Raw genomic sequence first — 26,249 nt, 5'->3', positions numbered from 1 at the left:
CTGTAAAGTCACAGTATTGTAAGGGGTTCCTTTTAGCTCCCTATAAGGCCTGTCCCACTTGGCCGTCATTTACACGACAGGCCAGTAGTGACTGTCGCGCGCGTCATCATGCGTCCGCACAGCCATCTGGAGCGCGTGACGTCATTTGAATACCCAGTTTATGATATTTACCCAGTTTATGATATTTATGGTGATTTTCTCAAATGTTCCAGTTTCTTGAGTGGTGCTAGCAAATGGGAAAACTGCAGATGTAATTCCCCTATTCAAAAAAAGAGGTCAATGAATAGTAGCAAGCTGTAGACCAAATTAATCTGTGGGAAGGAACTGCAAATACTGGTTTAAATTGAAGATAGACACAAAATGCAGGAGTAACTCAGCGGGACCGGTACCATCTCTGGAGAGAAGGAATGGATAATGTTTCAGTCTGAAGTAGGGTCTCGACCCGAAACGTTACCCATTCGACCTGAAACATCACCCTGTCCCACTTGGCCGTCATTTACGCGACAGGCCGGTGGCGCGCAAAGATTTTGTGCAGCACGAAATCCTTCCGGCTGCGCGATACCGTGCGCAACTCCACATTCCACCACGCCACTCCATGCGCCCGTCCCGCACTAGCCACGCGCTACCAGGTCACGTAAATGGCACGCAAATGATGGCCAAGTGGGACAGGCCCTTAAGATTTCCACAAAGCAGGCATGGGAACAATGAAAATGCAGAATCACGAAGATACTTGGGGGTTCCTATCGATTCTCTCCCGTAGTACCTTGTAAAAGGCAATACTATTACAATATTCACAGCTTGAAATGGAAAGGCCATAAAAATTTGTGAGCTGTGCCGTTTTAATGAATTCCTAACAACAACTGTAAGGCTCTTGACTCCGGGAACAAGCCAGACTGGTGCCAGACCCAGCCACATTTTCAGGTCTGACAAACAAACTTTATCAGGATGCCCAGCTTGAATCCACAATTCCCCCAATTCAGTTTAGTGAGGCCAATGCTGAATTTCAGTTCAGCATCTCTTCACCTCCCAGGGAGTATGCTACCCATTTGATGAAAAAAACTGATATATATCCACAGTATCAAATCCTCACCAATGCTGGCAATCATTCACTTGTATATTGTGCCCACAGGAATGGACAGGAATGAGGTTAAGATCCTATTTAATTTAATGGATCATGTATGAAGAAACTGCTGATGTTGGTTTGCACGAAGATAGACACACAATGCTGGAGTAACTCAGCGGGTCAGGCAGCATCTCTGGAGAAAAGGAATAGGTGACATATCGGGTCGAGACCCTTCTTCACACTGACAGTCAGGGGAGAGGGAAACTAGAGATATGAAAAGGTATGAAATAAAAATGAATGAAAGGTATGAAAAGAACAAATCAAAGCCAGCAACGATGATCAAGGAAAAGTGGAGCCCACAATGGCCCATTGTTGGCTTGGAAAAGGTGATAACGAGTAGATACAAAGAGTAAACTAAACAAATGACAGTGAAACCAGTAGAATGACTAGGGTGGGGGAATAATGGAGAGAGAGGGAATGCAAGGGTTACGTAAATAGAGAGATTAATATTCATACTGCTAGGTTATAGGCTGCCTAAGCAAAATATGAGGCGCTGTTCCTCCAATTGGCATTTGGCCTCACTCTGACACAGGAGGAGGCCCAGACAGAAAGGTCAGGAATGGGAAGCGGAGTTAAAATGTTTGGCAACCAGGAAACCGCATAGGCCAAGGCAGACTGAGCAAAAGTATTCAGTGTAACGATCACCCAGTCTGCGCTTGGACTTGCCGATATACAGGAGTACACACCTGGAACACAGGATACATATATATTGATTGTCTCCCCTATAGTTCCTCATGTGTTCCAAAGCATAATTTGAAATCTAATTTCACACAAGAATAAAACTGGTGCCCAACTAAATAGGTTTTTCAAAGGCCTGGTAATGAATGATAGCTGATTGTGCAAGTCTGACCCATGGAATTAATGAATGACAAAATCAATTACAGTGATAATTCAGTTAATTCCCAGGTTAATTCCCAGGTTTCCGTGCTGTAATTGTTATATGTTATATGTTATGGCAAGGTTATGTTGCTGTGAAATTTGTGTAACCCAATTAATTCCCAAGTCAGAAAAGCTGTCAGAAACGTAGTTTGCACGCAGAAGACGTGATGGGATAAACCAGATAATTGGCAAGTGGAACCAAGTAGTTGAAGGGAGAAAGACTGGGGAAGATAAATAAATGGAGGAACAACCTGGATGGACATGAGGGAGAAGATGCAAATTACAGTGTACATTGTAAGGTGTAAATTATCTGAAATTAGAATATATAACATTGGAATTGAACATATGCTACCCAAGTAGAATATACAGCAGCTCAGCTCTGTAATGTAGGCACAGTTATACATGTTGTACCCCATTGATACAGCAACACAGTTTTTCAAAAAAAAGGGGGAATCAAGTAAAATTCCTGCTGTCTAACTTTTGTTCTGAGCATCACTAAATGAGTATTAAAGTCTACAAATAGATCTTGTCCATCAGAAGCTCTACCGCGTATTTGTTTTTCATGCAACCTTTCCATTTTGAGTGTCAGAGATTAGTTTCATTGCTACCGTTCATGCTGTTTGAGAAGAGAACAAATAAGGCCAAATATAACGGAGCTTAAGAGATTTATGTCATTCTACCATAACTATTTCTACAGTCACGTACACAATAATTTAGCCGAAGACTGTAAACATCTGCAGACAATGGTGCTCACAACATGATCACTCCTTTAAACTGGAAACTCTACCAACTGCTAAATTGCTATCCCTAGATATGTTCAGCTGTTTCTTTTGTATTGTTGAGCTGAACTAACTTTCTTATTAGAGACAAAAGAAACTGCAGATGTTGGTATTTTGCATTGAACACAAAGTGCTGGAATAATTCAGAGCGTTAGCAACATCTCTGGAAGACATGGATATGTGACACTTCCGGTCAGCAACCTTCTTAGACTTGGTGGCTATAGTAGCGTTTATAGGTCAGAATATGGAGTCATAGTCATACAGCATGGAAACAGGCCCTTCGGCCTAACTGGCTGACCAAAACGCTCCATCAACACGAGTCCCACCTGCTTGCGTTTGGCATATTCCCTTCAAAACCTATCCTATCCTTGTACTGGCCCAAATGTTTTTTTAAACATTGTGATAGTACCTACCTCAACTACCTCCTCTGGTAGCTTATTCTATACACACTCTTTGTTGAAAAAAAGTTGAAATGAGGGGGAAGGATGGTGCAATAGAGATACTTGACAATGGTGTATCAGTGATCAAGAATGTTAATGCACCATGTAGAACAAGAGGCATGTTGTTGGTATTTGAGGAGTGCATTCCTTCATGAAATTATCTGTGAAGATGAAATGGCATCAGGGTTCACTGCCTCAAGAGAGTTGACGACTCTCTTGAGAAAGTAAACGCAGGCAGACGAGATGGCAGAGGTTAATTCCCTCACCTGGTAAAAGGGTTGATGTTTTATGAACAGGTATTCCACGTCTGCAGAGAAGAATTGAGCTGGGACCGTCCCATCTAGGTCACAATGAAGCATTGACTAAAAAAACAGCTGCTGCTGCCACTCTCCTTGCCAGAGGATTTAATGTGGTTTATACAATAAATGGAGCAACCCTCAAATTGTTGCTTTGGGTCAGCTGAGTCAGGCAGGAGCCATGTTTCAGTGAAACAAGATTACAGTTGTCATTATCTCCCTTTGAAACAGAGTCCTTGTTCTAAACTCTTCACGCTTGTTCTCAAGTGATTGAGTGTTAGTTTGACGTTTGCTGTGGGAGTGGGGGAGAGTTTCATCTGCACCTGGAACATTCTCCCACCTTCCCCCACTCTGACTGCCACGTTCAATGTTCTGTTTATACTCGAGTTGTGCCAGTAGCGTTGGGTCTAATAAAGATCAATAGTTCTAAGAGTTCCTTCGAAATAGCTATTATTGACAGGCAACCTTCAGTGCTGGAAAGTGATTCAGCGTGATGGAAACTGTTTGTTAAAAGTTGTTTTTTGACTCCTGGTTTAATATGTATAAAGACATCTTAATGGGATTTGCTGCTCAGACACCATGGTGATGTATTTAATGCTCAACATTGGGGATCTACTTGAGCGATTCTTGACAGTAACTAATATTGGAAAAGGGCAACTCACAGCACAGAGATTAAGTTGCTAAACGTTTTAAGGACAAATTACATAGCAGTCAGCACCACGTGTTTGACTAGAAAGTTTGAATCGTTATATGAACAGTCAAACATGAAGTTTTGCAGACCTTGTTACAATGACGTTTTCTCTCTTTATAATGACGGATTTGAGACTTCATGGCATGGAGGGTTTTTATACTTACAATGACAGAAAAAACCCATTTGCCTGATAAGATCCATGCAAACTCCCAAGTGAACAAAGCCATTAGTAATTTTCACTTTCTCATTTCTTATGTACTCCTGCAACATATTCTCTCTCACGTCCATTAACATGATTCATTTTACATTAAGCAATACTAAAGAGTAATCTGCAGTAGCCAGTTAATTTATTATTACATTGTTAGGATGTGGAGGAAACCCAGATCACTTGGGAGATCCAGAAGTTCACAGCAAGAACATGCAAATCTTCAGCACCTGAGGTTCGAACCAGTCTCTGGAGCTGGGAGGCAGTCCTTAGAGTGTCTGTCATGTTGTGCCATGAGAAAAATCAGAAAACATTTTGCATTCTTCAGCCATCATAAAGGTCTCACTTACATTTGCTCAAGCTCGTGCCCAAATCCTTTAGTTCTTCATGAAGTGTGACTAGTAATAGGTGTGCATTTATTAACCATGACCAATTATCTTTGAGTTGTGTGTGTGTATAAAACTACTTAACAATGACGTGCATGTATCTATTTGGCTGTTTGTTGATAGGAATAGGTGTTACTTCACTTCTATCCAACAAAATAATGAATTGTCTAAAGCCCCTGTCCCACTTACGTGTCCTTGGCATGCTAATTACGCGACCTCCTGGTCACTTTGAGGCGCGACCATCCCGTGCGACTTCATGCGTCCGCATAGCCATCTGGAGCATGTGACGTCATTTGAAGATTGGCACAAAATGCTGGAGTAACGCAATGGGACCAGCAGCATCTCTGGAGAGAAACAATGGGTGATGTTTCGGGGCGAGACCCTTCTTCAGTCTGAAAGAAGGGTCTTGACCTGAAACGTCACCCATTGCTTCTCTCCAGAGTTGCTGCCGGTCCCGCTGAGTTACTCCAGCATTTTGTGTCTATCTTCAATTTTCTTGGCCCCGCTCTGGGAGCAGAAGTGGGGGCAGATCCGGACCGCAACGGCCGTGAGCCCCAGGCCGAGCTCGTCGATCGTTTGCCTGCTTCTGCTGCTGTTGGAGGTGAGATGTTGCATCATGCCAGGGTCTTGGGCCTGTCCCACTTTGGCCGTCAGTTACGCGACAGGCCAGTGGCATGCGAAGATTTTGTTCGCTACAAAATTTCGGAGAGCCGCGCGATACAGCGCACAACTCCATACCCCTCCGCGCTTCTCATTGGGACCGGCCCCACGCGGCCACACGATGCCCGTGCGCCTTAACGCGACGACGAGGTCGCGTAATTTGCATGCCAAGGACACGTAAGTGGGACAGGGCCTTAAATAATGATAGGACAGTTCCATATTTGACTTTTGAGAATTAATTTAAGCAAGTGTCATATCAAGTGGACATGGTTAAAAAAGGTGTCAGATGGAATACAAGAGGGAACATTTAAACGTATAAACATTGTTGGAAGAAAAAACAATTACTACTTTATTAAATGTTGAGGTCCAAGGCTGAAGTGTAGGAAGAAACTACAGATGCTGCTTTACACCGAAGATAGGCATAAAATACTGGAGTAATTCAGTGGGTCAGGCAGCATCTCTGGAGAAAAGGAATTGGTGATGTGTTGGGTCGAGACCCTTCTTCAAAATGGTCATACAGGTCAGAGCAGCATTTTATGACAATCCAAGGCTGAAGTCTTGGTTTCTGAAATGCAGGGGATTAACATGCAGATATGATGAGGAGTTAGAAGGGCTTTACATCACTTAATTTTCCAACTCCTTGCTCTATGTGCCAATAAGTCGAGAACATGTGAAGTGCATGATCTAACCGGTCGGTGGAAGTGGAATAGTTAATCATATCATATATCATATCATATATCTATATACTTCTAAAACTGTGTGTGTGTGTGTGTGTGTGTGTGTTTGTTTGTGGGTGTATGTCAGATTAGATTTTCAGATTAGATTTTTGGCCTTTGATTCGTTGGTCTGCCAAAACAACACGTAAAAACTTTTTTCCATTTTGCCAGCCATTTCACCTTTACATTTGCAAATCCTCATTAAATTTTGCTGTCTTTATGTACACATTTTTAATAAAATACTTCCCCCCCCCCGGCCCGGCTCTGTCACACTGGCAGAAGGCACAGATCGGCTGGTCCCCCGCTGCTTTTCGCCGTCCAAGTGGGCTTGCACTGTCCGAAAATCCCACGTGTCCACGGCCTGTCGGCCCGCAGGCGCATTGAGGGCGTACGCAGCATCTCGACGTCATGTGCAGCGTCTTGACATCGTACGCAGCGTCTTGAAGTCGTACGCAGCATCTTAACGGCATACGCCTTGCGCATCTCATTGCGCGATGACGTCAGGCCGCCCCCCCCCCCTTGCAACCGCGCATTGCGGAAACAGACCACGGGTCTGCACTTGGTCTAGTATCTATTAAAACTCTGTGTGTGTGTGTGTGTGTGTATGCGTGTGCGTGTGTGTGTGTGTGTGTGTGTGTGTGTGTGTGTGTGTGTGTGATTTTGCATGTGAAACGTATCTCCTCAAAAACCAGACGTCAAAACGTGAATTTGATTAACATATTTCAGTAGAGATTTTCCTTGCGAGTTTAGAAATCCACTCCTCTGTACCGTTGGTACATTATTTTCCTGACTTTTTAATTAAAATTGTTGACCAATCTGACCTTTTTTTTTATCTGACCACTGCCCAGCTGCTGACGTTACAATAACAGTGACATTTTTACATCTTCTGGTAGAAAATGTTCTTATGATTTAAAAAAATCCAATCCTCTATAAATTTGATTTATAGAGGATTTACTATAAAAAGGGATATTAAGAAGAGATTAAAAAGAGATATTTACTAAAATTTATCACCAAACTGACATTTTAAAAAAATATTGAGGTTGCCCAGCTGCTGATCTCACAATGCCTTTGCAGCTGGCCCAACTGCCTCCAGGCCCCGCCCGGCCCTGCCCCCTGCAGCCAGCCTGCAGGCCTCACCTGGCCCCGCCCACTGACCTCAGAATGCCTTTGCACCTGGCCCAACTGCTTTATGGCCCCGCCCAGCCTAGCCCCCCAGCCTGCCAAGTTGTAGATTCCATTGGTTTTCAATGAAATGAATTTAATTATTTGTAATGTAACATCACTAATTATAAACATTAACTTTTAATGTCAAAGAGAGTTTAAAAAATAAAAAATTGCTGTCTTCATTGACAGCTTAGATCGGACCCGCTGTGTGTGTGTGTGTGTGGGGGGAGGGAGGGAGGGGGGAGGAGGGAGGAGGGGGGAGGAGGGGGGGGGGGGAGGGGGGGGTGGGGGGGGGGGGGGGGGGGGAGGCGTGGGGGGGTGCGGACGGGTGGGGGGGGGGGAGGGGGAAGGGGGGAGGGGGGTGAGAGGGGGGGGGAGGGGGGAGGGGGGGAAGGAGGGGGGATCAAACTGCTGGGGGAGGGGGGTGCCACCTCACAGAGGTCCCAATCACAAGGGGGATCTCATTTACATATATGAAATCACAATGGGAGGGGAGGAGGTGTGGAGATTGGAAGGGGGGAACGTGGTAAATTTTAAAAATCAAACTGCTGCATGAGTCACAGTTCCATCTCACAGATGTACAATCACAATGGATCTCATTTACATATGATATCACAATGGGACAGGGGTGGGGAGATCGCTCCCCCTCCCTCCCTCCCTCCCTTCCACCCCCGTGCCTTTCCCCCACCCCCCCCCCCCCCCTTCTCTCTCTCCACCCTTCTCTCCCCCCCTTCCTCTCTCCCTCTCTCCCTCTCCTTTCTCTCGCTCTCCCCCTTCTCTCCCTCTCCCCCTTCCCCCTCTCTCTCTCCCCTTCCTCTATCTCCCCCCCCTCCTCACTCTCCCTCCACTCTCCATCTCCTCTCTCTCCACCACTCTCTCTCCACCACTCCCCTCCTCCTCTCCTCTACCCTTCCCCCCTCCCCCCCTCTCCCCCACCCCTTTCCTCACTCTCACCTCCCCACTCTCCTCCCGTCCCCCATCCTCATCCACCTCTCTCCCTTCCCCCCTCCCCTCTCCCCCCCCCCACTCTCTCCCATCTCCCCCTCACCACTCTCTCCCCATCTCTCTCTCCCCTCCTCACCCACCACCCTGCACCCCTCACCCACCCACCCTCTCCGCTTCCCCTCCACCTCCCTCCACCCCCCTCTCCCACTGTCTCTTGCCCTTCTGTCTCTGCCCTCTCTCTCTGTCTCTCCACATTCTCTCTCTGCCCTCACTCTCTACCCTCACCCCCCCCCCCCCCCCCCCTCTCTTAATGCGCCTGTGAGTTGGGGGCTAGGCGTCAGTGGAAAGGGCAGTTATGGGGTTAAAGGAGCAAATTAATAATGTTAATATAATATCAAGGAGAGTAGTTAACTTGTGTGCGGGGTGGTAGTTAGTGTGTGTGACGCAACATGCCGCTGCCCCCCCCACCACAACCACACTCTTCTTTGGCCAACACAGATATAGTGGGCTGAATGGCCAACACCATCTATGCCATAAATTTGTATGATTTTACAATTCAAAAAACTGAGAAGAGATAAAGTGAATCCTACACAAATATGTGCTCATGATTAGAATCTTTATTTTATTAGTGATATATCTGCAATATCTGGTCAAAAGCAGAGAAAGTGGAGAAAACATATTTTGCTGCAAAAATATCAGTTTAACATCTCCATAATTATTTTAAAATCAAGGAAGATCAACCACAAACTTTACGATTGTACTTGAATATTATGTTTAATCTTGGGCAAGTAAACTTGACTTACGACAAATAGCTTGGTGTAGAATTGAATAGTACTAAGGGATAACCAAAGCAAAGCAGACAAGTCAGTCCTAATCTTCAGACACTGAAGGAAGAAATGGAAAATTATATTGTTAGTTGGAACCCTGCCTTTTGATGACCCTGAGCTACTTCTTAGTCAAAACATGCACTTAATAGGAAGCTTTTTGTTTGCACAATCCCCAGTAGTTATTGACTGTAATCTCCAGAAATCGATCCAAGAAAAACAATGACTGAAATATTCTGAAGTACCTCCATTTCACATAGAAGCAATGCTTGCATACAGTTTAGGGATGCCTGATTGGAATTTACAAAATACACATTTGTGAGAAAATGCAAGACATAACAAGAACTCAGCAATGTGACAGAAGAACAGGTGTGCTGTTAAAAAAAAAGGCACTAAGTGCTGGAGTAACTCAGCAGCAGGTCAGGAGAACATGGGCAGGTGATGTTTCGAGGGTCAGGACCTTTCTTAAGTCTGAAGATGTCTTTTTTTGAAAACCAGCATCTACAGTTCCTTGTTTCTACAGATAAGTGCTGCTGTAAGTCCTTATAAGTATTTCGAGGCTATCTACTTTTAGCATGTCCTCTCTTGAGGCAACCGTTACATTCTCCCTAATTGGTGATGCAACTCTCCTTCTCTTTTACATCCCTTTCTGGTACATCTGTACACTGGAATGATGAGCTGCCTGTCCTGCCCTTCTCTTAACCAAGTTTCTGTAATTCCATATACTAATCCAGGCTTTAAACTCAACTCTTTTACCCATTGAACTCCTTGCATTTAAATAAATACGCTGCAGACTAACATTCCTGCCTTATTCATTAACTTGACCTTGCTTGTTTTTGATTTTAGACTTTTGACTTAATTGTTACCTTCTCAACTACTTACCTTCACACCACACTAGTTTAAACACTCCTAAGTATCAAATATCCCTGCAAGGTTATTGGTCCCCCTCACCCCGTCCAACTTGCCCTGGAAGAGTTCCCAATGATCTAGGTATCTGAAGCCCTCCCTCCTACTGCAGTTTTTTTAGCCATGCATTCAACTGTATTATTTTTCTATATCTGGTCTCGCTAGCACATGGCGCCAGCAGTAATCTCAGGATTATAACTCTGGAGGTTCTGAGTTTTTACTTTCTTCCCAACTCTTTAAATCTCATATGCACTACCTAATTTCTCTTTCTGCCGATCCACAATCTCTTGCTGCGCATCCTTCCCTTTCAGAATGTCATACACCTGTTGACCGACACCCTTGATTCAGGCACCAGGGAGGCAACAGGCCATCCTGAAATCACAGCCACAGAAATGCCTGCCTGTTCCACAGATTAAAAGAGTTCCCTATCACTAAATCTATCCCAGATTTTGACCTTCCTTGCTGCACAACAGTGCCAGCCAAGGTGCCTACTAATTTAGCTGCAGCTGCTGCTGCTATCCCATGAGAGGCCTTCCAATCCCATTCCGCCCTATCACCAAACGGTCTCCAAAGTGGCATACCTGTTTGAGAGAGGAATAGCCACAGAGGACTCCTGCACTGCCCATTCATCCCTCCTGGCACTCCCCCATCTATCTGGCTGAATCAAAGATGTGACCGCCTTACTGAAACTCCAATCTACAATACTTTGTAGTACTGAGTGCCTCCTGTATGCTCCTCAGTGAGTCTGAATGTCGCTCCCTGAGGTCTACGGCACAGCTGCAAGTGGACAAACTTTGTTCAAATGTGGGATCGAAGACAGGGAGGAAATCCATTAAATTAACCTTCAAGTAACCCTTGTTTTCCCTCCCTTTCCATCCCTCCCCCTTCCCAGTTCTCCAACCAGTCTTACTGAGTCTGACTACATTTTATCTCTGCTTTGTTGTTACCAGCTAACAATGATCTATTTTACATTTTCTTTGATCTCCATTCAGTTTGCCCTGTTTCCACACCTTCACACTTCCTTATTTATCTAGTTCCCTCCCCCCTGATGTCAGTCTGAAGCAAAGATCCTGCTCTGCTATAGGATCTTTGGTCTGAAGAAGGGTCTCGACCCAAAAAGTCACCCTTTCCTCTCCAGAGATGCTGCCTGTCTCGCTGAGTTACTCCAGCATTTTGTGTCTATCTTTGGTTTCAACCAGCATTTGCAGTTTCTTCATACACGGTCCATTAAATTAAATAGGATCTTAAACTCATTCCTGTCCTCTCCCAACAGTCTTCCTGTGGGCACTGTATACAAGTGAATGTTTGCCAGCGTTGGTGAGGATTTGATACTGTGGATCAAAAGTACACAGTAAAGGATTAGCAGATCGTTGCAGAGATGTAAACCAGATCATGTTCACTTTTGTAGAGTGGATTGTGTTTAAAATGTATTTAATGTGAAATACTGGCACTCAAGGAGTCACTGGAGAGAGCGTGGAATGAATGGAGAGCAGACAACATGCATGCTGCAGCAATAAAAATTGCAGCATATCCTATTTCCAAATTTAATTAAAGAAGATCCATTGTGTTCATCCAGTGTTGTGTAACCAGGATAATGATGTGAAAAATTATATCTTCTGTAGAATGCTGGCTTTAATTAAATATTGTAGGAAGATATTGCATTCTTAAATAAATTAATGTTTGAGTATCATCCACAACATTCCAAGCAATTTCACATCCCAGTCAGATGTCAAATGTTAACCTCTGCTATTGCTGAAGCCAGATACATTTGATATTTCCCCGAGGCAATAGATCTGAATGCCCCAATAGGTTGTGAATAGCAAGGTTTTGATTCATTTTATATTCGGTGATGGAGTTAATTTATGAAACCTGCATTGCATACAAGGTTCAATTCCAGAACCAATTTCAGAAATGGTCCTACATGCCGTGATGGCAATATGTATTTAGCACATGTGCTGGCAAACAAATTTCATTCCCATTTTATTTTAAAGTGGTCCATTTCCTTTTAAATGAGTATTTCAGTGGCATATATATATATATATATATATATATATATATATATATATAACTGTATTCTCTCATACACAAAGTTATTGGCTCTCTTTACCTCGTCAGTCTTCACCCCAAAAGCAGAATTGAAAGATGAATTAGATGTAGTTTTGTGCAAGATCCCTACTCTTCGCCTGATATCCTATAACTAAGTAGAGACTGTAGAATGACCATGGGACCTGCTGGTTTGGCTATTTCTTCATGTCACCGATTGCATTTACTGTCGCCTCTCGAGTATCATAGCATCGAGTATCGAGCATCAACTACCCTCTGTGGCAGAGAGTTCCATCTCTCTGGAACTCTCTGCCACAGAAGGTAGTTGAGGCCAGTTCATTTGCTATATTTAAGAGGGAGTTAGATGTGGCCCTTGTGGCTAAGGGGATCAGGGGGTATGGAGAGAAGGCAGGTACGGGATACAGAGTTGGATGATCAGCCATGATCATATTAAATGGCGGTGCAGGCTCGAAGGGCCGAATGGCCTACTACTGCACCTAATTTCTATGTTTCTATGTTTCTATCATTGTATTGTATGCCATTTAATGCTTTGAAAATTATTGGACATATCTCTCACTTTAAAGTACATAAATTTGCTTTGAACTTGTTAGGTTTTTCAACACTTAACCTGGTGAAAATGAAGACGCACAGATGCTAGTTGAAATGCATCAGGTTGCTTAAGGTAAATGGCAGCCCTAATCACCTGTGTTGCACTGGCAAACAACTCCAAAAGAGCAGACGAATTTCCTCAGAATTCCAGTTCTCAGTCAGGGAGATCTGCCACTGAACCTGCATCAGGATAAATCTGACACAAGAACTGTATGCCCATTAAATTGAGTAGAAAGTTATAGCTGCTGGGGGAATAATAAATAGACTATTGTCTCCTTTTTACCTCTGGCCTTTGTCCACCCATCTGCCAATCAACAACCCCTTTCACCTGTATCCACCTATCACTTGTCAGGCTTTGTCCCACCACCACTTTCTCCCTCCTACTACAATCAGTCTGAAGAAGGGTAACAGTGGTAACAGTGCCTATCGATACCCTCTAGAGATGTTACCTGGTCCTCTGAGTTACTCCAGCACTTTGTGTTTTGCTTTTAGTAAATATAATTTATTTGATTAATTCAGTAAATTTAATCCATTTAAGGAGAGAGATAGGTCCAATAATTTTCAAAGCCTTAAATGGCATTAAATGCAATGCTACTCGAGAGGCTACAGTAAATTCACTGAACTGGTTAAATTTAAGACTGCACAAATCATGTACAAAGCAAGAAATAATTTACTTCCAGGAAACATACAAAAACTGTTTACGGAAAGACAGGGTGGGTATAATTTGGGATGGGAACGTAATTAAAAAAAACTCAATGTCAGAACAATTAAAAGTATGTGCATAGCAATCTGTGGTGTGAATTTGTGGAGTGGTCTGGAACAGGAGATAAAACTTAGCACAAACATAATTCAGTTTAAAAAGATGTACAACAACACTTTTATAAAAGGATATTGGGATGAGGATAGGTGATTTTGAGTGGGATGTTTGTTATACTGATTGTATTGGGAAGGGTGATTATAGGGTGATGGGTTGTATATATGACTAAGAGATAATGTACAGTACATGAGGGTTTTGTATGGCTGTAAATATTTGATTGGTGTATAAATGTAAATAATTTGGTGTATACATGGAAATAGGTGTTTATAGCTGCTAAATTTGTATAAGATAATTATGAGCAGTTGAATACGGGGTGGGAATTAATAAGCTTTGGCTTCTTCCTGCTCCTTTTCGGACACATATGGTTCATTTATTTATAAATATTGTTTATGACACTTTATAAATATTCTTCTTTTGTTTTTTTTGTATGCTGTTTCCTACTTGCTTTTTATTTTTTATTCTGTTCGAAATAAAGAATTGATTGATTATTTTTTTTAAACACTTGAGTGCTTTTAACCAGTTATTTCTTAATCTACTAGCAATTTTAATTGTTTTGTTATTGCTTTTAATTCTTTAATCTCAGCAGTGGCTTTGGCAGCCTGTGAACGGGGACAGCGTAGTTAAAAGCCATTTAGGGAGTGCATTGTGCTCAAGCACATCAGGTGACTTACTGGGTCTTGCTGTGCATTTGGGATCCAATCCCCCAGTGGAAGACCATGTCTGGGATTCTGTTAGCAGAATTAGTGTGGCAAGAGGGCAGAAAGCTGAGCGCTGGGAAGCCTCATTAGTCAGAGCAGGGTCTGGATATACACTTTATTAGAATTGTGCCCTAATTAACCTACAAACCTGTACATCTTTGGCATGTGGGAGGAAACCAAATATCTCGGAGAAAATGTTTTATACACACTTTAACTATCAGCATGAATAATGTTTTGCAATCCTTAAATGGTGTTTAGATAAAATGTTGACATTGAACAGGGCCAAAAAAGGAGTATATGCTGTCTGTACGGAGTTTGTACGTTCTCCCCGTCACCACGTGGGTTTTCTCCGAGATCTTCAATATTCCTCCCACACGCCAAAGATATACGGGTTAATTAGGTTAGTATAAAATGTAAATTGTCCCTAGTGTGTGTAGGATATTGTTAGTGTGCGGGGATCGCTGGTCGGTGCGGACTCAGTGGCCTGTTTCCGTGCCGTATCTCTAAACTAAACTAAATATTGTAGAATACCCAGCATCAACTTTAGGGCAATTGATTTATTTAGTATACATTCAGGACTTGCACTTGGGTATACAAGGTACAATTTCCAAATTTGTAGACGGTATCTCAACCTGAAGTTCTAGTGAATAGGGTGTGCAATACAAAAACATTGACAGACTAGAGCAGGAAACAGAAGTTGAAGGTTAAGGGAAGAATTGATGGAAGTATATAAACTTATGAGAGACATAGATAGGATAGACAGTGAGAACCTTTATTCCCAGGTTACACTTTCAAATGTGCTCTATGGTGCTAGACAAAAAGTTTTGAAAACTTTGAGAAGTAGAGAGAAACAGATTATTCTATACATTCATTATTTCTGATTTAGATATCATCAAAAATGCTTCTCCTTTAGATAACGGGGACTATATCTTACACTATAAATTGTGCTCCGATATATTTTTGTGGGAGGATCTTAATACCTGAGTTTGATAACATTAAAGTTGTTTAATAGTAAGTAACCATGTAACGATGATGTAATAATGTTCCTTTCAATATAATGCTGTCTTTATATTTTCATTATTGAGCTACGTTTGTAAAATCAGGATCTACATAAATTATATCAACTCCACTTCTCCCACATCTTCCATGCCCCTACTCGAGTTATGTGCCCCAACATGTAGTGCTCACACTCATTGTCAACAGGAAGACAATAGACAATAGGTGCAGGAGTAGGCCATTCGTGCCTTCGAATCAGCACCGCCATTCAATGTGATCATGGCAGATCATCCCCGATCAGTACCCCGTTCCTGCCTTCTCCCCTGACTCCGCTATTTTTAAGAGCCCTATCTAGCTCTCTCTTGAAAGCACCCAGTGAACCTGCCTCCACCACCCTCTGAGGCAGAGAATTCCACACTCACCACTCTCTGTGAAAAAAAGTGTTTCCTCATCTACGTACTAAATGGCTTACTCATTATTCATAAACTGTGGCCCCTGGTTCTGGAATCCCCCAACATCGGGAACATGTTTCCTACCTGTGTCCAAGCCCTTAACAATCTTATATGTTTCAATGAGATCCCTCTCATCCTTCTAAATTCCAGAGTGTACAAGCCCAGCTGCTCCATTCTCTCAGCATATCACAGTCCCGCCATCCCAGGAATTAACCTTGTAAACCTACGCTGCACTTCCTCAATAGCAAGAATGTCCTTCCTCAAAATAGGGGACCAAAACTGCACACAATACTCCAGGTGTGGTCTCACTAGGGCTCTGTACAACTGCAGAAGGACCACTTTGCTCCTATATTCGATTCCTCTTGTTATAAAGGCCAACATGCCATTCGCTTTCTTCACTGCCTGCTGTACCTGCATGCTTATGCCTGCTGTACCTGTACCTGCATGTAAGAGTCCAATGAAATAATGCAAATTGGTATGAATGTGCTTTATGTGAAGTTAAATATTACACATTTTATAAGATACAAGACCAGGTGCGTTGTGCACATCCACCAAGGCAATATTCCACCACTGACCCATAACCCCCAACTGCGCAGGCGCAGCTGAGGGGTGCCTGTTGTGACGCCAGAGATCCCCGTTGTGATTTCTGCAGAGGATCCCCAAGGAAGTGTGAAATGCATGGCGTTGATTGGATTACTGCAAACTAAGTGTACATATTGTAAATAATAAACCCTGCTGTTTGGTGATTGGCCAAAGTGTTGAGCCCCTGGCTGGTTTGTTTGGATTCCTGGGTCAATGTTGCATTATTCAAGTTAAGTTAGCTTCTTCCAGAAGCTTCTCATGCAACAATGTAAGAGGGATTCTGTTATTGGTCTGGGTAACTGTCAATAATGTATTGTTGTAATTAATGTGTTTGATTAGATTGTAAAGAGATCACCCCTCTGCAGTTCGGCCCCTCAAGGTTCAGGGACCTATAAAAGGCAGCCTCCACGAGGTCCTTTGTCGATCTTCTAGAAGAGCGCTTTGGACTGCGTGACCTTTTGCAGTGCTTCTGCTTGCACGAGGCTGAAGGGCTTGGCCAGGCAGATACAAGGATCAAACCCGCAGTGGTTTAGGTATCATATAGGGGAATTTTGTGCAATCCAAAAATAAAGATTAGTTGTTCCAGTTCTTTTATTGACTGAACTGGACTGGGGGGGGGGGGGGGGGGGGGGGGGGGGGCTTAGAAGAGCTTATTTACATTAGCTGTTAATAAAAATGGAATAATTTGATTAAAACTGAGTTTTTTTGAAAATCGCTATTTTTAAATGTAAATGAGATTCCGGACCCCATTGTGACATCATTGTGATGACGAACATGGCTGACGGGTAGGCCAAATGGAAATGTGTTTGAAAAGTGTTTTTTGTAAAGTTTAAAATGTCAACAACTTGTAAAATATACCATCAATGTAAACGAAACTTGGTTAATTTACCTCAGGACAATGGTGAGTAAGGTGGGCCAAAACCTGTAGCACTATCGTGTACCATTTTGTCGGGGTTTTGGAATATCACGAACATGAACGCACACATGCATACAAACAAACAAAAAAACAGAAAGTTTTAGTAATATACTAGGCCAAGTGCAGACCCGTTGGGTCTGTTCCCCCAACGTGCGGTTGTGGGGGGGGGAGGCGGCATGCAGCGTCACACACACTAACTATCACCCCCCCCCCCCCCCCGCACTCACGCTAATTACCTCCCTTGATATAATATTAATATTATTAATTTGCTCCTTTTACCCCATAACCACCGTATCTACTGACGCATAGCCCCCAACTTGCAGTCACATCTAGAGTGAGGGGGAGAGAGAGGGGGGGCTGAGAGGGGGGTGGGGGGTGAGGGGAGGGGGAGAGGTGGGGAGCAGGGAGGGTGGAGAGAGAAGGGTGTAGGGGTGTGGAGGGGAGGGGGTTTAGGGGAGGGAGGGTGGGGGAGGGGATGGAGGGGAGAGAGAGGGGGGGAGGGGGGAGAGAGGGGAAGGGGGAGAGAGGGGGAGAGGGGGCGGGAGGGGGGGGGGGGAGAGGTGGTGTGGAGAGAGGAGAGGGGGGTGAGGGGAGGGGGAGAGGTGGGGAGCAGGGAGGGTGGAGAGAAAAGGGGGGTAGGGGGGGGGGGGAGGGACGGTGGAGGAGGGGATGGAGTGGAGGAGGGGGGGAGAGGAAAGAGAGGAGAGAGAGAGGGGTAGAAGGTGGGAGAAGGGGGAGAGGGAGGGGGGGAGAGAGGAGAGGAGGGGGGTGAGGAGAGGAGGGGGAGAGAGAGAGAGGGGGGAGGAGAGAGAGGAGAGGGGGGGAAGAGAGGAGGGGGAGGAGAGAGGGAGGGAAGAGAGGAGGGGAGAGGAGAGGAGGGGGAAAGGGGAGAGGAGAGGGGGAGGAGGGAGGAGGGGGGGAGGAGAGGGGGAGGGGAGAGAGAGCAGGAGGAGAGATGGGGGAGAGGAGAGGGAGGGGAGAGGGGGGGGAGGGGAGAGGGGGGGAGAGGGGGAGAGAGAGGAGGGAGAGGGGGAGAGAGAGGGTTTGCTGAGAGGGGGGTGAGGTGAGGGGAGGGGAGGAGGTGGGGAGCAGGGAGGGCGGAGGGAAGGGGGTATGGGGTGTGTGGAGAGGGAGGGGGGTTTAGGGGTGGGGGAGGCGAGGCGATAGAGGGGAGGAGGGGGGGAGAAAAAAGAGGGGAGAGAGAGAGGGGGGGGGGGGGGGGGAGAGGAGGGGGGAGAGGAGAGGGGGGAGAGAGGAGAGGGGGGAGAGAAGAGGGAGAGAGCATGGGGGGGAGGAGAGGGGGGGGGGAGAGGGGGGGGGGGAGAGGGGGGGGGGGGGAGAGGAGAGGGGGGAGAGGAGGGGGATAGGGGGGAAGAAGAAGAGAGGGGGGGAAGAAGAGAGGGGGAGAGATAGGAGGGGGGACTGAGGGGGTGTGCTGAGAGGGGGGTGAGGTGAGGGGAGGGGGAGGAGAGGGGGGGAGAGGAGGAGGGGGGGAGAGTAGAGAAGGGGGAGAGAGAGAGAGAGTGCCTTTTTATTTCAACCCAAACAAACATTTGTAGGCAGTGCTTTTTTACTTTAACCATATTTTCATTTTCAAACCACATTAAGGGTACTTACTCATAGTTGTGTGGACATGTGTTCAGTTTTATTCACAGCTCAGAGAAACGTGACCCTCTGCCTTCCTCCATCTTGAAGAGACTGAATGAGGCACACCACTTCCTGGTTTTATAGTCCCTCCCCCCTGCCGCCAGCAGGGGCAGCAGAGAGAATGGGGAATTTTGTAAAATCATTAATATCTCTGTCATATTTCATCAACGGGAAAAATCCTCGGCACACATACGGCGGAGGGGGGCTCTGAGCGAGGTGGCCAAAAATGACAGCCATAAGTGGTGGCGTTCTCTCGGAAATCGCAGCACAGATCGCCAAAACCGGTCAAGAACAAAGTTTTAGTAATATAGATACTAAACCAGGTGCAGACCCATTGGGCCCATCCCCCTAGGCAATATTCCACCACTGACCGATAGAAGGCGAGGCAAACAATATTCCACCACTGACTTGTTAAGAAGGCGAGGCAAACAATTGGGCTGCAGCCGCCTGACAACCAAAATGCATTTTGTGAACACAAACTTGTTATAAAGGCGAGGTAAACAATTGGGCTGCAGCCACTTTACAGCCGCATCGAGGGGACTCACCGTGGTGTAGTGTTATTCGCAGCTCAGAGAATGGTGACCCTCTTGCTTCCTGGGTCTGGCAGAGACTGAGTGAGGCACTACACTTCAGGGTTTTATAGTCCCTCCCCCTGCCGTCAGCAGGGGCAGCAGAGAGAATGGGGAATTTAAAAAAAACATGAATACCTCTCTGATTTTTCATCGATGGGAAAAATCCTCTGGTCCCGGAAGGCGGAGGGGAGCTCCGAGCGAGGTGGTTGAAAATGAAGGCCGTTGGTGCTGGCGCTCTCTCGGAAATCGCAGCACAGTGGGCCAAAAGCGGTCAAGATCAGACTTTTAGTAATATAGGTATATAGATAGATTGATTTTTGAAACCTATTCATGCCTATTTAAAGATTGAGCAAAATATAAATTCCAGTTATTAGACATGATTGTGGAGCTATGGAAATCATGGAGAGGGAGACACTTTAATCATTGTTTTCTTTAAATTTCAGGTCCAACACCATGGGCCCCTTCAGTTGCTGCGGTTGGCCCACCTGCCCTAATACCTCCCACATATGGGATTGCACAGGCACCAACATTTGGCGTTCAAGGTCCAGTGATTGGAGTTACACCCACAATCCCACCTCCAGTTCCTCCTCAGCTTCCACTTATGACAACACACTATCAAGTACAACATCCTTCACAACCACTAAGTAACAGGGTTGTGAATCTGCAGAGTCAACCATTGTACACAACAAGTCATCCGATGACCGTGTCCCCTCTCACTGGGGTGGGTCAGGTGACTCAGCCTGCCCCTACCACAATTGGGAATGGTCACATGAGCTGCCCCATTCTGCATCCATCTGATCTGCCTTCAGTAACTCTTCCTGGTAATGCTCAAGGCGTCAATGGGCAAGTTGTTTCCCAACTTCCTTTAAACCCAACACAAATCGAAGATGACAAAAATGGTACCCAGATGTTACGAACTGTTGGGACGGGAAAGTACGAGTTTACCGACCCTTGGCATCCGAAAGGTAGGTTCAGTTTGCTGTTTTATTGTATATTTAATATAGAAGCATGCTTCATTAATGCCTTTTATCATCCACTTGGTATATCATGGTCTGCAGACTTGTAGAAGAAGGTAATAGAGTGGTAAATTTGATTTAAACAATTCTTTGTACAATGACATTTAAACATTTGAGGATAATTAACTGATTATTTTGAAACATCGACTCAATGGGCCAGTTGCAATAAATGTGTCCTACTTATTCTGCATCGATCAAATCATTTTGCAGGTATTTAAGATAATTAGCATTAATTATAATTTGTACAAATATGAGTCTTTCTCAGTAAGAACAATGGTGATATTCTGCATTTTTTTGTGTGCTATCCTTGTAATGGTAGTTGGTATCCTGCATCATCTTGCTGAATAATGTGAACTTCTGAACATAAGTGGTCTACAAGTGCTTAACTGGTGATGGTACATTAAAAATAGAACTTAATTTACAACATGGAGCACTGTTGACTATTTCATAACTTGCACTAAGTTCGAGTTTTTTCCTGGAACTGAATCTGAAACAGCAAATTTCCAATCAAGACACAAGAAGAATACGCACACTTTCAGTTATGAATACACATGGTGTTCTTTGGTTATCCTTAAAATTTTGATCAGATATCATATAAATTTACCTATTGAATAGGAGAAAAAAAATAGAACCAAGACAATAAAGAATAATGGTCTTAATCTGGAATTAAAGACAAATTGTGGAAGAGATGCATGGCTAATCATTTAGAATCCAATTAGATCTTTGTTTAAATGGTATGATTTTTCATTATCTTCTGTCACCTTTGCAAAATCTACTTGATTCTTTAATATTATTTATCTCTGCACTATTCAATGTTTCTTGCCACGTGTAATTATCGAGTTTGGCTTAAAATGTGAAGCTTCAAAGAATGTTATTCATTTCTCCCAGTTAATCTATCACTATGTCTATGGTGTGCTACTTATGTTATAATGATTAGGAGCTTTTCCTGCATCCAATTGAAAATGAATTATTTTACCAGTCCTCAATTGCATGGGATTTAGATAACTATCTACTTGAAATTATGTACCTCCTTTAAAGTTGAGATATGTCACAAAGTGCTTCAGAAATTATTATATGCTGAGCTGAAGTTTGATCTGATAGGAATCACATTCTTTGCAAATTGTGTTTAAGTGAAGGTTCTGGGGCTGCAAGGTCATGAGTAAGAGATCCTGGCAACTGGGATGTGGTCACACATCACAAGATGAAAAAGAGGAGGATGTACTAGAAAACAAAATAGAGGAACAAAGAGGGTTATGTGATTATAACTTGCTGCAGTCTGCTAAAATAAGGAGAAGAAAATGTGAAGGATTTTCATATTGTGGAAGTGAAATGTAAGCTGGAGGTTTAGGCATTGGCATCCAAGAACAAGGGGTGAGTTCTTATTTTGTGTGAAAGAATAGCTGGAGTTGGGTAAGGTGGCAAGAGTGTGTGTGTGTAAGCAAACTCAGATTGTGGGCTCTCGAAGAGCTGATGAGAAGAACTGAGCAGACTATGAAGACATTTGTACAGCTGTTACTTTTTTTCTGTTCTTAAAACATGCACCTTCATTAGCCAAGTGGGAAAAAAACATTCCCCTATTAATTATGATACTTAAAATATTTGATTGCTCCTATGAGTAAAATCAATCTATGGTTTGAATGTATTGGTTTTGAATCAGTTAAGTATTTTAAAAACAACCTCGTGAAGAAGTGCTGAGTGAATGATGGTGTATTTTGCTGTCTATATATCTTTATGTGGGCAATCTTAACCCCTGCTAAATCAAATTAATTACTGGACCAGATCATGCAGGACAGGGCCAGAATTGCCGTCTATAATCCCTGAACATTTACATTCACCTGCGTTTGCTGTGAAAGACTGGACCTTTCTTCTGCACCTTGAGTCCAGGATCAGGCTCCGGATAAACGAATACTGTGCAGCATACACGGTTTAAAAACTAAAAACAGAATTTCCATTTTATATAAATGGTAAATATCAAATTGAATTCAAAAAATCTCAAGAACACATGATAATTATTAAAGACTCGGAACTAAAGCAAAACAATACTTTCTAAAGCCAAATATCATCCTCTTGTCCAACTAAATCTTTACCCTATAATCTCCTTTGAAGTTGGCCAGCATTTTGAATCCTACCTGGCAGAGGATCTGGGCTTGCTGCGGGGAAATCCCTGCAAGTCTGGTCATCACCATTGGACTCCTATGATGGAAAGTAGTGACAGATGCGATGCCATCTGTCACTCAGTAAGTCTCAGACTTCTGTGTTTAAATGCACGTATCTAAAAGTCTGAGATTTAACGTAGATTAAAGAGCCGTTTTCCATAGGTTCTGATCACAATTGCCAATATTGGACAGCAAGATTCATTCCCATAAATATCTTATGAAATAAGAAAGATTCCTTCTCCAACCCAATGAACAGTTGTATAATGTGAAACACTTGGTACCAGAAGAAACAACTTTTATCGGTTTAAATTATCCATAAGTGTTTGAGAGAGCTACTGCACTGAAATACAATTATGCAAGAAAGAAATTGAGTACCCATCATCTCTAGGGATTAGCTCCACTGCCTCTTAATTGAGTTTGTAATGTTAAATATATTTTATTGAAATGATCATAATTACCTTCTCCTTTATCTCCAGAATTTGTATGAAAAATGCAAATAAATTATGGTGAATTATGATAAATTATGGCATTTACAACATTCTCAAAGTCCAACTTGACGTATAGCCTAACGCACTCATGACATACATAAGACGGCAAAGACGAATCTTCAAAACTTCGTTTCTTGATTAATTGCTTTGTTATTGAAGTAATACAAAACAAAGAAATAACTCATAACTTTCCGTTCTTAATCTCTGTTCCATTCGCATTATATAAATCTGATTGAGAAACATTTTTTTCTTTTCATCTGTGTATGTAAGTACTCAGTTAAAATGACATTAAAGTAAATACTGAATACTGAATAAATCACATAAAAGCTTCTTCTTATAAAGGTATGTCGTCTCGTAACATGTGTGTGTCATGGTAGAAAACTGTTTCCCCTCATTCTCCGACACCAAACTGAAACTTTTAATCTGAAAGTCTGCGCCAGACTACTCTAACAAAAGAACACACCCCTACTACGTATTAAATCCCACCTACAAATGTACAGGCAGATAAAAACTAAAGCTAAAAATATCAGACATGATAATAATACTGACAAGCTTAATGGCTCCTACATCCCAGCCCCTAATTGTTCTGAGTATATAACGAGGCAATTACCAATAAACATTAAAAAAAGGAGCTATAAAAGCTTAACATATCTCAAAAAACAAAATTAATAAGCATTGTAAAGAAGTGAATCTCACACACTTGTAACTTTACTTAACTCTTTAATAAACACACAGATTAAACATGATCCAGCACTAACTGCACACAGTCTGTCACCGTGCTGGAGAGAGCGATAGATAGGAAGAGAGAGTGTTATTATACTTGATAACTAAGGCGTGGTTAGTGGTACTGAGGTAGCTATATTATTGGTTGCATGCATAAACCATCTACATCCTTCCCCTTAGAAATCAGAATTGAAATAGACCCATGGCAGTGTGATTATATAAAATATACGAATCTAAACACAAAGTCACCATAGCGGACAGGCGGCTTAACAATGTGACTTGAACGCGTGCATGCAACACCTTCCCCCCCCCCCATCGGAAAGAAGAGAAGGCGCAGCAGAAGTAGGCGAGAAAGTTAAACCAGGAGGAGACGCATCCGTAGCAGCAGTGAAAGCAGGAGGAGACGCAGCCGGAGCAGGAGAGACAGGAGGGGAGGGAGAACGTGCAGGAGGGGAGGCAAACCAGCCAGAACCTGGCGGCAGCGGTGGAGGAGAACGCAACAAGCGAGGGGTCTGGGGCATGCAGCGATCAGCAGGAAAGCCGGCAGGGGCAGGCTGGGACCACAGAGGTGGAGCATAAGGACCCGCAGGTGGAGGCTTCGTCTCGTTCACAGCCAACAGGTGTTGACGGCTCTGACGATAGACAGTCCCTTCATAGTCCACCAGGTAAGAACGAGGCGAATCAGCCACACCGACTACGGTCGCGAGACGGGAATGGCCAGTGCTAGTTTGCAACCGGACAACTTGCCCGGGCAGTAGGGACATCAACGGGTGGCAGGACCTGTCGTGGGAACGCCGTTGAAACTCATGCTTCTGTTCAATCCACTGCTGGACAACGGCAGGCTCGAATACCTTGGGTAGCAGGGTCTGTTGAGTGATCGGCATAGGTGGCCTGGTTGTCCTCGACATCAGACGCTGGGCAGGGGAACCCATGGTCGGGTCACGGGAGATATTACGGAGATTAAGTAAGCCCAGGTACAAGTCGGAGTTAGACAGGCGGGACTGCTCAAGCAGACCCTTAGCACTCTGCACGGCTCGCTCGGCAAGGCCGTTGCTTTGTGGATACTGTGGGCTGCTAGTGTAATGATGAAAGTTCCACTTGGTAGTGAAAGATTTGAATTCAGCGCTGGTAAATTGTCGGCCATTGTCAGTTTGTAAACGGACAGGGGCACCGAAGGTGGTGAAGTGCCTGCGCAGTCTGCTGATGACCATCTTGGAGTTGATTGAAGGAAGCAGGTCCACCTCGAACCAGTTGGAGTACGAGTCCACCAGGACAAGGAACTGCTGGCCCCACCATTTGAATATGTCGGCAGCCAGCGATGTCCAGGGCATGGCAGGCACCGGCTGCTGCAAAAGGGGCTGTCGCTGCTGGTGCGGGGCGAGGTTGTTGCAGATGGAGCAGGAGGAAGCTCGGTCCTTGATATATTTGGCCATACCAGGCCAGTAGAATTGTCCCTGAGCGTGAGAAATAGTGGCATCGACCCCAGGATGACCGCTATGGGCTGCGTTGTAGTAGAGATCATACAGAGAGGCCAGAACCACGACCTTGTGGCCTTTGATGATGGTTTATGCATGCATTAAACGAAAACGTACCAGTTTGAAGTTTGATCGTTATTTTATGAGGAGTAACGTTGAGGGATTATGTGAAGAATCCCACCAGGACGCATGCGTGCCATTCTTCAAAGCAGCGGTGTGAAATCACAGATAACTGTAATGACTAAACATAGTAAGATTAGAGAAGAGATACCAGTTGAGTATATGATCAAGGGTGGGAGCGGAGGGCACATAATCCCTCAACGTTACTCCTCATAAAATAACGATCAAACTTCAAACTGGTAAGTTCTCGTTTAATCTTGCTATTTTACTTCGGAGTCACGTGAGTGACTACGTGAAGATTTTAAAGCTCTGTGATTTCATGCTGTGGAAACGAGTCCATGCATCACATCTGCCTTGATGACTGTAGGAGGAATTGTGTCAACATAATTTAGACATGAATTCGACATTGAAATTCATAAAATTTATTAACACAAATTATAACCCCTATTTATGGGGTAAATTAAATTACAGAACTTAAAATTGTTTCTGCAAACGTTCCAGGTTTCATGACTGGTTTATGATAAAATAGTTGGAATGTTTTTTCCCCTGACCATCCTGCTGCCTTGAGGATTTGGTCCATTGGTACATCCAACTGCATAGCTGCCGATGTAACTGCAGCCCTGGTGGAATGAGATTTTAAAATATTAGTATCCACCCCAGCCTGTGTTAGCACCTGTTTCAGCCATCTTGAGATGGTCTGGACCATCACTCTTTTGTGTGGTTGATGGCTGACTAAAAGTGCCTTCTCATTGCCTCTGATGATTTTCGTTTTCTCCATGTATAACGACAAATGTCTTACTATACAGAGACAATCATCTGTTGGATATGACCTAAATTCTATATTGAGGCCTGCTGATCCCTGTCTGTTCTGCTTTACTAATTCAAAAATATGAAACGTAATATTTTCAGATATAGAGGTCATGTT

The 26,249-nt window shown here is 43.9% G+C and overlaps 1 protein-coding gene across 2 annotated transcripts in view; it reads left to right on the top strand.

Annotated features, from left to right (window-relative positions):
* The window catches only part of LOC129697127 (kelch-like protein 29), a 388,072-nt gene that overhangs the window by 232,693 nt on the left and 129,130 nt on the right, over positions 1–26,249 (top strand). For both annotated transcript variants that reach the window (XM_055635374.1, XM_055635375.1), the window contains exon 4: positions 19,790–20,311. In XM_055635374.1, coding sequence (XP_055491349.1) covers positions 19,790–20,311 — 522 coding nt within the window. The remainder of the gene's footprint in view (positions 1–19,789; positions 20,312–26,249) is intronic.

Source organism: Leucoraja erinacea, chromosome 5 (genome assembly GCF_028641065.1).
Source record: "Leucoraja erinacea ecotype New England chromosome 5, Leri_hhj_1, whole genome shotgun sequence".
NCBI classification, from domain to species: domain Eukaryota; kingdom Metazoa; phylum Chordata; class Chondrichthyes; order Rajiformes; family Rajidae; genus Leucoraja; species Leucoraja erinaceus.
This window is presented reverse-complemented; position numbering and strand designations above follow the sequence as displayed.